Raw genomic sequence first — 15713 nt, forward strand, 5'->3', positions numbered from 1 at the left:
AGTAACAGAGCATGTCACTATACCTCATAGGCCTGCCTGCTGCACGATCAATCCTTGCACTGTTCTGCTGCATTGAGGGAGGAGGGGTTCTTTGTGACATTTAGTTGCTGCAGTTTACTACTAGCAAGCTCCCTGTTGGAGGTGTGGTGACATCTCTGAAATTGGCAGTATACCTCGGTCCAGGCACCTTGCACTACAGTGTTGCTGGCTTCAGAAATGAAACCGCTGCAAATGCACTGAGTCCTTATCCCACACTATAGCCACAGTGCTGGGAGTGATATTGCAGCAAGTGAGACAACAACAACAGGCATTACTACTGGTACTGCTGGAAGCTAATGGCAACATTGGCGGGGTTCCCTGGTCAAAGAGCCTCCCTTCAATCCCCTTTCATTACAGTACACCACTTCTCATAGTCACAGAGACTCCCTACCACTTTAAACCTCCCCCATCCCCCATACCAACTGACTTTTTCTCCTCCAGTCACATCACCACCCGCCTCCCTCCATGGTCTCTGTACTTTTCTGCCAACTACCTTACCTCTCATAGCACCTCTAAACTCAAACATCTCCTCCTCATACCACATCCAATCTACTCACTTTTTACTCCCTCCAGAACTTCCCTCCTTACCCCCCCCCCCCCCCCATTTCATTACAAGGTTTGGCACCTTCACCTTGGGCGCTGGATGACTTTGGCCCGGCTCTGCTTGCATAGGATAAACTCCTGGGTTAATCCTTCTAGACAAAATAAAAGTGGACACCACAGCATTGATGATGCCCGACAAGTGAAAATATATGCTTTTATATGCTCACTTTTTGAAGCTGAGCCCCAAAATATCAAATGTAATAAGATGGTGACAAATACATGTTGTTAACACATTTGGATTGGTTAATGCTGGACTTCAAGGGAAGTATGAAATAGACCTTTGAAATACACATAAAGAGCTCTTTTACTTGGCAAAAAATGTATCATTTTGCCAAGCCAGTCATTACATAGACACAGTTCTCCCAGACAAGACAGCAAGCTTGGTGTCCTCACTTATTATAATACAGTTAAACATTATAGCTTGGTCACCTCCTTGCCCTCAGCTTGTGGCTGTAAAAAAGAGGGCCCATGCACACCTTATGCATTTAGATGTGCCTTGTCCTACACAGTATCAACCAGTAGATCAGCCTTTTTCAACCAGGATGCCTTCGGGTTTTCGGGCGCCTTGGAAAAATGCCTATAAATTGCCCAAAAATTGTATACAAGTCAGCAGTTAGATGAAGACTGCCTTTTGGTTACCCTAATCCATGGGTTTTCATTGTACACTATTACAACCTTCTAGCCGCTAGTGTTGAAACAACCAGTGATGTCCTAGGCTGATAAGAAGGATGTTGGGTGCTTGCATGGCATCCTTGTTTGCCCCCTCCCCCTCTCCATCAGCACTGGGGTCACATTAGCTGAGTGAGGGAGAGAACCTTCGGTTGAAAAGGAACAATGGAATTCTAGTCAGTACCAGTGTGCAAAGGTGTGTTTACTTTTGAAGATTAAATCACCTCCTACGTTGGGTGTCCTATGTGGGAGGATGTTGCTAAGTTATGTAAAACTATTAGTTTCGTTTTTTCCATTTTAGAACGGGGTACCTTGAGATTTGTATTTGCCCTGACTCAAAAAAGGTTGGGAAACACTCTATAGACAATAAATATAAAAAGTATATGCAAGCGGTGTGTACTGCAAACACTGCGTTCCTCACAGTATAACAATTAGCTGAAGTCCGTATACAACAGTCTTAGTGAGAGGGCGCAAAAAGATCAGGGTGAAGATGGCGAATTGCACGACCCCCCCCCCCCCCCGCCGGGTGGAGTATCCCTTTACATCAGGTCTCCCCAATGCAGTCCCCCTTTACATCAGGTGCCCCCAATACAGTCCCTATTTACATCAAGTGTCCTCAATAGAGTCCCCCTTTACATCAGGTGTCCCCAGTGGAGTCCCCCTTTACATAAGGCATTCCCAATAGAGTCCCTCTTTACATCAGGTGTCCTCAGTAGAGTTCCCCTTTACATCAAGTTTCCCTAATAGAGTCCCTCTTTACATCAGGTGTCCCCATGGTGCTGAGTTGTTGCCTCTCCCTTTCCACCTTGTACTGGTAGATTGATACTGACAGCGCCTCCTTCCTCTCTTTGCTCATGTGACAAGTCTCATGACAGGGTGAGAAAGGAAGAAGGACATGGTCTACCATGGACGAAGGACTGTGTCCAGCCTGGGATTGATCAGGGACACCATCAAACAACCATCAGGGTCTGGCCAATCATGCATGTTCAGCGATACCCTCATGGTTGGTTGAATCCATGTAGTTTGATGGTGCTTCTGAGCTATCCTATAGACAAAGCAATTTTTCTTGAGTTCAATGTATAAAGATCATACTATTGTGCTGGACTTTTTTCCAGCACAGTGTTTTGGGACACAGTCTAGTAAATCTCAAGCCGCTGCAGTGAAATAAGATGAATTAAATATCATAAAAAGTTGAAAAGAAAAAAAGGAAACAGTACAATGCCTCATTTATGACACATCGGCACCACTCCTCTCACAGCGCACACTAGAGGCTGCTGATGTGAATTGACCCTGAAGTAGCATCAGCTGACTGATAAGCTCAACATATGTCCAATGTCTTTAGGGCACCTCCAGTGTTCATAATCAGTGTAATGCCCTGTACACACGATTGGAGATTCCGACAACAAAATCCGCCGGATTTCTTCTGATGGATTTTGGCCAAAACTTTTCTTGCATACACACAGTCGCACAAAGTTGTCTGAAAATCCGATCGTTCAGAACGACGTAAACCACGTATGACCAGACTATAAAGAAGGCAGTAGCCAATAGCTTTCGTCTCATAATTTATCCTGAGCATGCGTGGCACTTTGTCCGACGGAATTGTCTACACACGATTCGAATTTAAATGATCAGATTTTGTTGTTTCAATATTTTAGATCCAGTTCTCAAACTTTGTGTGTCGGAAATTCCGCCGGAAAAAGTCAGATGGAGCCCACACACGATCGGATTTTCCGACAACAAGATCCGATCGCACGTTTTCCATCGGAAAGTCCGACTGTGTGTACAGGCATTACTGTGGGGAAATAATAGTGGATTTACAAGCTGCATAAAAATGGTGTACATGAAAGTGTCATATTTAAAGCACATGGTCATGTCAAGTGCAAAAATGAAGAATAAAAAAAACTGGCAACTGTTAAAAAAACAAAAAACTGCCAAACTAGTTACAGTTGCTAAAAGCCACACATAAGTAAATGCTGGGTGCTTATTACAGTATGTATGGGAAGTCCATATGAAAAAATGTTACCTTTTTTGTACCAATTTTTCTTCCTTATTTACACTAAACAAGCACTGTGGGCTTTAAAGAAATCTTTGCAGAAGGAAATATGTAGACAGCTATTGATGAACTTACCTTCTAAAAATGCAAGCTGTCTGCATTCCATACCGATTTAAGAGTGCTTGACCAGGGACAAGTGTGCAGATTAGGAGCTATAACTTCAATCTGATTTATAAAAAAAAAAAAAAAAGTAAATGCATAGGAATTCAGTCAGTAAAAAGTCCATGGACATATGTTTCAAGTGAATGGAGCAAAAAACAAATGTTATTAGACTTTTTCCCATGCTGTTTCAAAGTTTTTCATTGATTTTAAATGAAAAATACTGCATTTAGCCACTTGATGGTGCTAAGTGCCATAGGAAATTCCTAATATACTTAGTTCCATCTAGTGTCCAACAGCAGTATTTTCCATGTAATTAAAGTGAAACTAAAGGCAAAAGTTTTTATTTTAGTTTTGGATAGCGTGGAGAGGGGTTAGAACTTGTAAAGTTTGTAATGCTCTCTGTGCTCCCGTTAGGGAGATCCATCCTCTCTATTTGATCCATCATATGTGAAAGTAAAAGGACACCCACATTTTGGGTTGACACCAGTACAGTGATAGAGGGGTAAACTTCCAATAGTTCTGGTGACACCCTGCAATTCTCTCACTTTGGAGGGATTTCCTTTCACTTCCTGTTTTGGCTGTGGAACTGAAGTGAAGGTAAATCTCCCCAATGGAACACAGATGCCAAAAAAACAAAAAACTGGCAGGGGTTATAACACTCCCCTACTCTATGCAAAATCAATTGCCTTTAGTTTTACTTTAAGTATTCTAGGAAAGCATCATAGGAAATGTCCATGATACTTAGCTCCATCTAGTGGCCAAATCTATTAGTGGATAATACTGCATTTGGGTACAAGTTAGGCAATCTGTATGATACTTATCACCATCTAGTGGCCACCTATGGTATTTTCAATTTTAAATCAATGGAAAAAAATTCCAACAACATAGGAAATATCCTAATAACATTCATGTTTTGCCTCATTGACATATTCATAGGGCAAATTACTAAGCAGATTATTATTATTTGTTTTAATAGCCTTTGGTGTATGCTCTTCCAGTGCAGTATTATAGGTGTAGATGATGAAGCCAGAGAAAGACAGGCAATTAGCTTTTTCAGAAAGCTGAGATCTCTTGAGAAGAGTAGTGAGGCAGGGTGGGGGATGTTTTCAGGAAACTATGTACACCGCTGTGCTGAACCCTCCAACCATCTGTGGTCTGCCTGCGTTGCATAGAGAAGCACAGAGACCCAAAGATTACATCTTTGGCTCTGGAAAAAAAAGGTATGTAATATAAAAAAAGGTTTCTTTTTAAAAATTTATTAGTATGTTGATAAGCAGGGGAGAGCGAAAAAAAGCAAAAAAGCAAAATATAATCAGATTAGGCTCTTCTGGCTTTATACAAAAGTATATAAAGCCTGAAGCAGGGACCTAATGAGTCCCAAATGCTAGTTAGCGAGTAGAGGATATCACTTAAACTCCAAACGTTCTGCTGTGATCAAGGCTAACACGGTACAAGACACTACTTTGTGGACAGAAAAGGAACTCTTGTATATATGCGCAGTGAAGGATAGGTAATGTGAGTCTTGGTTTGTTGCTGCAGGTAGCAGTCCAGATTACTTTGCTTCCGTTTTTACTTAAGCTTCATTCTGTAACTTTATCAATGGCTGTCTGTTGATGAAAGCAGCTTTATCTATGTCTCCAATCCAGGAATTTGATGACATTCATGTGGTGGTCCTGCACAAGGAAGAGAATGCTGGCCTAGGCTTTAGCCTTGCTGGAGGACTTGATCTGGAAAACAAGGCAATAACTGTAAGTAGGTTAATCAATAATGTCTATACAGTTCTATCATTTTTTAAACAAGCATATTTTATTGAGAATAGTATTCGTATGGTGGTGGTCTGCAGTGGTCTGCAGGGTGGTGCCAGGAGTGCAAAGTGGGGGTACAAAGAACAACTTGGGGTGTCCACTGGAAAAATAAGAGGAGAGGTGGGAGAGCCTTATCATGTCATATGTATAAAAAAGTAAAATTTCCTGTTTGGCCACAAGGTGGCACCCTTCCTGTAGAGAAATAGAAAGTTACGTTAGAGCAGTGTTTTTCAACTCCAGTCCTCAAGGTGCTCCAACAGGTCATGTTTTCTGGCTTTCCATTGTTTTGCACAGGCCATTTGATCAGTTTCACTGCCTTAGTTCTTACCACAGCTGTTTCATCTGATGGAAATCCTGAAAACATGACCTGTTGGGGTGCCTTGAGGACTGGAGTTGCGAAACACTGCGTTAGAGAGTAGGAGAAATTCAGGCAAGGACTTGAGAAAAAAGAACTGGGACCCTGGAGCTGAAATTTGGGACTTAGTGGGGCCTATTCTACAAAGATGTAGTGCTTACAGTGATTGGAATTCCTCAGCTGGCGAATACCTGAGAGGTCCTGGAGTACTGGATAGCAGGGTGTTGGGAACAGGACATAGGTGGCCCAATCTGGGAAAGTGCCAATGACTGCTATCCTAATTGGAGGGAAGCTGTATACCCTCAAGTTGTCTACCTTGAAGTTGTGGTAATTCACCTTACGAGTCTATTGGACTCACCTCTTCTTGCTACTAATGGCCCATCTCTGGAACTAGTACCTGGCTTAATTGGGAAGGTTGCGGGTTGAGATGTAGGGCGTGGAAATGTACATGGACTGGTAAATGTAAGCTATTTGGGAGAGAGGACTCACACTAATGTGAAATTAGGGCCTGTTAGTGGTACCTGGGAGTGAAATGTTTTTCCCATGTTCTAATGACCCAGCCTACAAAATCCAAGCGGTTTTGTGGGCATGTGTAGTTTGGCCTCCCTGTAAGGCTGGTGTTGTAATATATCCCTTACCTGGCTTGTTGTAAGAGTTTTGGTTCTGTGTGGCCTTGTCCACAGAGTTTGTTGTTCTTCTCAATACTACCACGTTAATTCACTCTACCGTATCAACTAGTCTCTGTGTGAGTTCTCTTCCCCTGCAGGCAGTGAACCTGAGCCCCACTTACATGCTGGTTTAGATATGAAAAATGAACAAGGTAAATTACATTCAATGACATAGCTTCCAACTGACCCTGATTTTGAGGGACTATCCCTGATTTTGAACAAAAGCCCTCTGTCCCTCTTTCCTCCTCATTTGTCCCTCATTTTGGTCTGGTCTATATAGTTGTATATAAAATACACTTTTTAAATTTCAAAAAGTACTTCCCAGTGCTAAACCTTTCATATAATTTCTAAATTGCTAAATTTGTAAATGTCAAAAGCCAGTACAAAGAAACAGTAGTGGTAAAAAAAAGGCACTTGTGGGTTTAACTAATCTTTTTTTTGGATAATTCTCCTTTAAGGGGGTGTGGCGGGGGGGTGTCCTATGTCTACATGCTTTTGCTAATAGGTGTCCCTCGTTTCCACCTCAAAAAGTTGAGAGGTATGCAATGAGGTTGTGGTAACCCAGCCCGGGTTGAACAACCTTTTCGTGGGCACAAGTAGTGAATACCCCTGTCTTCATACATGATACACTAGTCACTCTCGATGCCTTAGGGGTCCTGGTACTAGGTCCTCAGAAGGGACTTCAAGAGGTGATGTACTCATTGGAGAGAAAGTAAAAGACACGTCAGAAGCACCAGTTGAAATTTGTATTATGGTGTGTCTAGGGATCAATCTAAGTCATCATATTTTACAAACATCAAGTTACTTTATTGTATCAGTTTAAAGCGACTTTCACAGAGGCGCTTTACAGGCGCTATAGTGCTAAAAAATAGTGCCTGTAAAGAGGCTTTCCTGTCACTCTCGGGCTTTCACACTGGAGCGGTGCACTTGTGCGACGTTACAAAAAGTCTTGCAAGCGGCATATTTGAGGCGCTTTAGAAGCGCTCCTAAAGAGCCCCTCCCCATTAGAATTAAAATCAATGGGCAGCGCCGCCGAAGCACCACGGCAGCGGCGCTTTGTGTCGCTATTAACCCTTTATTCATTTTAGAGGCGTTTTTTGGCTGCTATCGGGGAGCTTTTAACCCTGAAAGCGACCAAAAAGCACCTCTAAAACTATGGTAAAGTGTCACTAAAACTAGCAGCCTTTTAACGCCTCTGCCCCCATGCCTCAGTGTGAACTGGGATGTTATCAGCTTCCAGGAATTGTGTACAGATACTTGCAGCATTATCATGCTGCAACATGAGGTGATGGTTGTAGATGAATGGCACAACAATGGGCCTTCAGGGTCTGGTCATGGTATCTGTGCATTCAAAATGCCATAAATAAAATGCATGTGTGTTTGTTGTCCATAGTATACGCCTACCCATAACATAACCCCACCACCACCGTGGGCCACTAAATCCACAACGTTGACATCAGCAAACCGCTCACCCACACAACGCCATACACACTGTCTGCCATCTGCCCTGTACAGTGAAAATCGGGATTCATCTGTGAAGAGAACACCTCTCCAAAGTGCCAGATGCCATTGAATGTGAGCATTTACCCACTCAAGTCGGTTACGACAACGAACTGCAATCAAGTAGAGACCCCGATGAGGACGATGAGCATGCAGATGAGCTTCCCTGAGGCGGTTTCTGATAGTTTGTGCAGAAATTCTTTGGTTATGCAAACCGATTGTTGCAGCAGGTGTCCGGGTGGTTGGTCTCAGATGATCTTGGAGGTGAAAACGATGGATGTGGAGGTCCTGGGCTGGTGTGGTCACACGTGGCCTGCGGTTGTGAAGCCTGTTGAATGTGCTGCCAAATTCTCTGAAACGCTTTGGAAGAGGGCTTATGCTAAAGAAATTAACATTCAATTCAAGGGCAACAGCTCTGGTGGACATTCCTGCAATCAGTATGACAACTGCACACTCCCTCAAAATTGCGACATCTGTGGCATTGTGCTGTGTGATAAAACTGCACATTTTAGAGTGCCCTTTTATTGTGGCCAGCCTAAGGCACACCTGTGCAATAACCATGCTGTCTAATCAGCATCTTGATATGCCACACCTGTGAGGTGGATGGATTATCTCAGCAAAGGAGAAGTGCTCACTAAGGCCCCTTTCACACTGATGTCCCGTTCAGGCCCGCCTGTCAGTTTTTCAGGCGGACCTGAACGGGTGCTCCATAGAGCTCTATGGAGCGTCGGATGTCAGCGGTGACATGTCCGCTGACATCCGACCCGCTCCGATCCGAAAAAGTGTGACGGAGGAAAAAGCTATTTTTCCATCCGTCTGCGGATCGGATCGGGTGACGACGGGCACTGCGGTCCGTCGTCATCCGATCTCCCATAGGGGAGAGCGGCGCTGTGACAGGTCCGTCCCTGCGCAGTGTGCAGAGACGGAGCTGTCATCTCCCTGCTCAGCGGGGATCGACGGAGTGATCCCCGCTGAGCAAACGGATATCCACGGGGCGGATCAGAACTGATCCGCCCCGTGTGAAAGGACCCTAACACAGATTTGGACAGATTTGTAAACAATATTTGCAAGAAACAGGCCTTTTGTGTACATAGAAAAAGTCGTAGGTCTTTAAAGCGTTCTGCCAAATTTTAACTTTTTAGTCACCAGCTACAAATACCGCAGCTGCTGACTTTTAAAATAAGGACACTTACCTGTCCAGCGAGCCCGCGATGTTGGCACCCGAAGCTGATCTCTGCCTCGGCTCTCGGATGCTGTCACCGCCATCTTCGGTAAGGGAACCTTGCAGCTTCACTTCCTGGTTCCTTACTGTGCCTGGTGCTGTGCAATACCACTGGTCCCTGCCGTCTCCTGGGACCCGTGTGTCTCCCAAAATACATCGGGAGGGAGGGGAGCACGGGACTTGGCGTAGACTCCTGCAGATAATGCGGGGGGTCCATGACCGGAAAAGGGTGCAAATACCTGTCTTAGACAGGTATCTGCTCCCCCCTCCCTCGAAAGCTGCAAAATGTGAAACCGGAGGGGGGGAGGAATCTGGACAGCGGAAGTTCCATTTTTGTGTGGACCTCTGCTTTAAGCTCAGCTCATGATAAGTAGGGGCAAACACAAAATTGTTGCGTTTATAATTTTGCTCAGTGGGGTAAAACTAAAACTGGTGCAGCTGTGCATGGTACCCTATCCGCTTCCAACTACAGCTTGTTCAATTAAGCGTTGGCAATGAAACAAGGAAGCTGATTGGTTTCAGTGCAGAGCTGCACCAGATTTTGCACTCACCAGTTTTAGTAAATCAACCCCCATAGCAGCAATTATTTGTATCTGCATTGCGAAATGCTTGCTGCATTTGAACAGCAACATTTTTATAAACAGACATCATTTACAAATAGTACATCTTCCTGCACCCTGTTGGTGCATTTGTGTTTATTTCTATCCCACAAATTATGTGCATTATTGATTTGTGTGAAGTTGTCCTAATAAATGCTTGCTTTTAATTCTGCAGGTCCACAGAGTGTTCCCCAGTGGTCTTACCTCTCAAGAAGGAACCATTCAAAAAGGAGACAAAGTTTTGTCAATCAATGGAAAGTCGCTGAAAGGTGTCACTCACAATGAAGCACTGGGGATTTTACGTGAGGCACGTCTACCTAGACAAGCTGTTATAGTGATAAAGAAAGAAAAGGATGGTGAACAAAGCTCCAGCTCATCAGACTTTACTGGGACTGATGAACATACAACTGGAAGTAAGTGATATGTTATGATAATAGCCCAATTATACAGAAATATATTACGACCTGTAAACTATTTCTTAGTACCCATGTCTTATACTGTGTCCTAAAAAATAATAGCACCGAGGCCGCCTTTAAGGCAGGGCAAAAGGGGCAGCTGCCATGGGCCCTGTCATTGTTGTGGGACCCAAAACAGCTGCCTGATACTTGCCAACTATCCAGGTTTAAATCCCCTTGTCCCTTGAAGTTTTAGTCCTGTGCTGTGTCCTCAGTGGGAAGCGCTGGTACTAATGCTGCCCAGCTCTGCCCTATTGTTGGGTACAGATGACTCACCTGCAGACCCTGTGTTTACATGTACATAACCGGCATTCATATGTAAATAGCAGTGGCAATACTAAGTAAATAGCTGTGGCAGGCGGCATTGATATATATATCATGCTCCCCTGCAGTGAGGAGATGATGTGCTGGAACCTCTAGCAACTAATCAGTGAGCCGTAATGTATGCTGTAACCTCTAGCAACCTGTCAGTAAGCAGTAATTATATGCTGTAACTGCTGGAAACCAATCACAATTGCTGCCTGATCTGATACAGTAAACTGATTTTAAGTCTAGGTGCTATATATTGTACAGGTATGTCTCAGAGCAGGTGGAGAGTGAAATTGCATGGGGGGCCCAAGAAAATGTTTGCCCAGGGTCCAATCAATATTAAAGACAGCCCTGAATAGCACTTTTATCCAGCAGCTTATGCTCAGCTTGATGCCTAGGTCTAGAACTATAGCTGGTGAATGTTTCTTCTACCCTCAGCAGCCCCCTTTACTCAAGCAGGCCTTCTGGTACTTGGTTGGCCCCAGGTTTCAGTACACAACTCTACAGTGCCTGGCCAGATGGCACCAGGATTGTTCAAAGAGGACAGAAAAGGGTAGCTGTAGTCTGGGTAAGTCAGGTGAGGGTTGTGGTTGTGTGAGCAGCATCCATGCCAAAATCCAGAGGTTGGTGGTGATCTGGGAAGGCTGCAGCTGGTTACATAGAATGGTTCCAAATTCATGTCAGGCAGCAGGCACAAAAAAATCCAGTAAGCAATCAGAGGTCAAGGATTGTGGCACTGGCAAGCCAAAAGGCACTGCCAAGTTCAAGGCCAAGGTCAGCAACAAGGAAATCCATAATAGGTAGAGACAGGCAGAGACACATGAGGCACAATTGGTGGGAAGTCAGAAATTAAAATGTGGCTTGTGGCATTCAAATGCTGCACCGCAGCGGATCCACCAATGAGAAGTAGAGGAGGCAAAGTCTTCTCCAGAAGACAGTGTACAGAGGGAGAAGAACTGGAGAGAGATCAGAGAAGAACAGGAGGGGGTGAAGAACCAACAGAGGCAGAAGACGTCAACAGAGGACACAGAAGCGCCAGAGAGGGTAGAAGAGATTGGAAGAGATGACTGAGCTGCCTAATAAATTACTTTAAAAACGTGTAATGTGTTTTATTTTGGATCTGGGGGCCCCCTTGTTAAAAGGGGCTTCCAAATTCCGATAAGCCCCCCGCCCGCAGACCCCGACAACCAATGGCCAGGGTTGTTGGGAAGAGGCCCTTGTCCTCATCATGGGAACAAGGTGCTTGGCAGAGCCCCCCTGCCCCAAAGCACCCGCCCTCCCATGTTGAGGGCATGCAGCCTGGTATGGTTCAGGAGGGGGGACACTCGCTCATCCCCACCCTCTTTCCTGACCTACCAGGCTGTGTGCTCGGATAAGGGTCTGGTATGGATTTTGGGGGGGACCCCACACAGTTTTTTCGGCATGGGGGTTCCCCTTAAAATCCATACCAGACCGAAGGACTTGGTATGCTCTTGGAGGGAGAATCCATGCCGTTTTTTTTTTTTTTTTTACCATTTTGCGTTGAGTTCCCCCTAAAGATTCATACCAGACACAGCGCCTGGTATTGTCGGGGATCAAAGTCGGATCCCTGTTCATTGAAGTTGGATGCATGTTGGACTTCAATTCGCAGAGCAAAGTCGGATCCTAAGTAGTACAACTGACGTGTCATACCAGTGTGAACCTGGCCTAAGAGAGGAAGAGGTCTTAAAGAAGAAAAAGAGGAAGGGAAGAAATGGAAGGAATGGCGAGGGAATTCTCCTTCCAAGGGTAGCCACCCAACAACGTCCATTGGAAATTTGAAGTCACAAATGGTTCCCACACCTTCTGGAAAATGGGTATAGAGTCTAACAATGATATTTTTCATGGAAAATTATAAATCCAATAAACCTGTCCGAGGAGTGAGCGGAAGAGCATACAGTATGTTGTGAGATGGTTTAGTACATCCTGGACTTCATGCCCGAAGGACTGACTATTAGGACATGGCCAGAATATGTGAAAAAACACCCCTCTCCAACAGGTGGAAGGGATAAACAAATGTAACACTTCAGAGGTGTGGTACCAGTGGCACAACATTTTGTACTGATTCTCTTTGTTAAAGGTGCAAATGGAAGACTTACATTAGTCAAGATAGTTTCCCACTCCTCCACATTAAGTTCCAGTCCTAGTCTCATTTTACTAAACAAACCACAGTAGAAATATCAGAAGATCCAAAAAAAAAAATATTCTAACTCTGTAGCTGGTTTTGTTTGGAGAACAAAGGGGGCCTAAAGTAGTAGAGCTGCAGTCATACAAGAGGTACAGGAAACGAGTGGGCGCAATCATTGATTGATGCTTAATCTGAATTTTTTACTGGAGATGAAATTTACATGCATTTCCTGTATGAGAAATGAAAGTGTACATGTTTGTGTAAATGTTTGTTTTAGTCTTGAATAGAGTAGGGAAGGGTTAAAACCCCTGTAATTTTTTTCTTTTTTTTTTTGCTGTCTGTGTACCATTGGGGAAATGTCCCTTTACCACCAATCATAAAGATGTAACAGGAAGTTAAAGGAATGGTAGTTATCCTCTTAGAAATGATGTTCCCATCGGAAGACTCCCTCTATAATATTGTTCTAGTGACAATTTTAACATTTTGGATTTACCCTCATTTTCTTTCTCAGTGGCAATGGTCACCAGGACAAACAGAGGGTTGAGTCTCCCCAGTGGGGACGCAGGCCACAAGAAAAATTTGACATTTGAGTCTAACCTTTCCCAACTCTCTGTAAATTAAAAAAAAAGTTTTGCCTAAAAATACACATAAAAGTGTATGCCCAGAAAAAAAAAACTTTTTAAAAGTTTTGGATAAAGTGGGGAAGGAAGAACTCCCATGGGGTTTTTACTGTCCTGGTGACCGTAATACAGTGCCTTGAAAAAGTATTCACACCCCTTGACATATTTTGTCATGTTACAACCAATAACAAATGTATATGATTGGGATTTTATTAGATATACCACAACAAAGTGGCACATAATTGTGAAGTGGAAGGGAAATGATAAATGGTTTTCAATTTTTTTTTACAAATAAATATCTGAAAAGTATGGTGTGCATTTGTATTCAGCCCCCTCTACTCTGATGCCCCTAACTAAAATCGAGTAGAACCAATTGCCTTCAAAATAATTAGTAAATAGAGTCCACCTGTGTGTAATTTAATTTCTGTATAAATACAGCTGTTCTGTGAAGCCCCCCGGAGGGTTGTTAGAGAACCTTAGTGAACAAACAGCATTACAGAGGCCAAAGAACACACCAGACCGGTCAGGTGTAAAGTTGTAAAGTTTAAAGCAGGGTTAGGTTATAGAAAAATATCCCAAGCTTTGAACATCACAAGGAGCATTGTTCAATCCAACATCTGAAAAGAGTATGGCACAACTGCAAACCTATCAAGACATGGCCATCTGCCTAAACTGACAGGCTGGGCAAGGAGAGCCTTAATCAGGGAAGCAGCCAAGCGGCCGATGGTAACTCTGGAGGAGTTGCAGAGATCCACAGCTCAAATGGGAGAATCTGTCCACAGGACAACTATTAGTCGTGCACGCCACAAATCTGGCCTTCATGGAAGAGTGGCAAGAAGAAAACCATAAGAAGTCCCATTTACAGTTTGCGAGAAGACATGTGGGGGACACAGAAAACATGTGGAAGAAGGTGCTCTGGTCAGATGAGTCCAAATGTTGGATGTGAACTTGTTGGCGGTAATGTATGTGTGTATGCTCCATCGGACAATTGTTGTCTGACTTTCTGCCAACAAATGTTGGCTAGCATGTTCTCAAATTTTCCGCCAACAAACATGTGTTTTCAGACTTTCCGATCGTGTGTACACAAGTCCGTCGGACAAAAGTCCAAAGTACAAACACACATGCTCGGAATCGAAGACGAGACAGAAGCGCTTGGTCTTGTAAAACTAGCATTCGTAATGGAGATATCACATGACTATTGAACTTCCTTTTTATCGGCTCGCCGTAGGTCTTGTAGGTCACTATGTTCTTAATTGTTGGGCAACATTTGTGTGACTGTGTGTATGCAAGACAAGTTGGAGCCAACACCCTTCAAACAAAATTCCACGGTTTTGTTCTCAGAAAGTCCGATCCGATCTGCAAAAGACTTGAGACTGGAGCGGAGGTTCACCTTCAGCAGGACAACAAACCTAAACATACAGCCAGAGCTCCAATGGAATGGTTTAGATCAAAGCATATTCATGTGTTAGAATGGCTCAGTCAAAGTCCAGACCTAAATCCAATTGAGAATCTGTGCTTGAGCTATTTTGCAAAGAAGAATGGTCAAAAATGTCATTCTCTTGTGCAGAAGCTGGTAGAGACATCCCCAAAAAGTCTTGCAGCTGTAATTACAGCAAAAGGTGGTTCAACAAAGTATTGAGCACTCACGTGACCTGCCGGCTCTCTCCTCCTCCCCTCCAGACTGATGTCAGCAGGGGAGAGGAGAGAGCCGGCGGGTCACATGCGTGCTGATTGGCGCTCTGAAATTAGGTATAATTGTCATTTTTGTATAAAACACAGGAGCACATATCCTTAGGAGAGAAGGAGGATAATATAAAGGCATTACAGTGGGTTAACAACCACTTTAACCACTTGCTTACTGGGCACTTAAACCCCCCTCCTGCCCAGACCAATTTTCAGCTTTCAGCGCTGACGCACTTTGAATAACAATTGCGCAGTCATTCTACACTGTATCCAAATTACATATTTATCTTTTTTTTTTCACATAAATAGAGATTTCTTTTGGTGGTATTTAATCACAGCTGGTATTTTTATTTTTTGCTAAAAAAAAAAAAGATGGGAAATTTTGAAAGAAAAATAAAATCATGTTTCAGGCCGGGTTCACACTGCTGCGGGTGGGAGATCCGGATGTGATTCGCACCGCACTGCAGTGCAAATCACATCCGATCTCCGTAGCGATGCGAGTTCAGCCATACAGATAGTATGGCTGAATTCGCATCGCTCCCGCCGCAAACTCGCACGGGACCCTTTTTTTGGTCCGCAGCAGAATCGGATCGCATGGGTGTTCACACCATGCGATCTGATTCCTGTGCGAGTGTGCAGATCGCACTGCGATATGCGGACGGATCTGGGGGTGTCATTAACATTTCATTGACACTCCCAGCAGTCCGCATAGGGCAGTGTGAACTGCCGGTGGGAGGCATGCGATGCGGGAAAACTCCGCGGATTCGCGGCGTTCCCGCATCGCTATGGTGTGAACCCAGCCTCGTAGTTTGTTATAAAATTTTGCAAACGTGTAATTTTTCTCCTTCATTGATATGCGCTGATGAGGCGGCACTGGTGGGCAAT

General features: G+C 44.0%; 1 protein-coding gene across 3 annotated transcripts in view; it reads left to right on the forward strand.

The window, feature by feature from the left end:
- The window catches only part of IL16 (interleukin 16), a 208973-nt gene that overhangs the window by 179788 nt on the left and 13472 nt on the right, over positions 1-15713 (forward strand). For all 3 annotated transcript variants that reach the window (XM_077472002.1, XM_077472003.1, XM_077472004.1), the window contains 2 exons: positions 5113-5214; positions 9791-10028. In XM_077472002.1, the coding sequence (XP_077328128.1) occupies positions 5113-5214; positions 9791-10028 (340 nt within the window). The remainder of the gene's footprint in view (positions 1-5112; positions 5215-9790; positions 10029-15713) is intronic.

This window comes from Lithobates pipiens, unplaced genomic scaffold, assembly GCF_037356315.1.
Source record: "Lithobates pipiens isolate NorthernLeopardFrog02 unplaced genomic scaffold, aLitPip1_a1.2 Scaffold_8, whole genome shotgun sequence".
In the NCBI taxonomy this organism is placed as follows: Eukaryota; Metazoa; Chordata; class Amphibia; order Anura; family Ranidae; genus Lithobates; species Lithobates pipiens.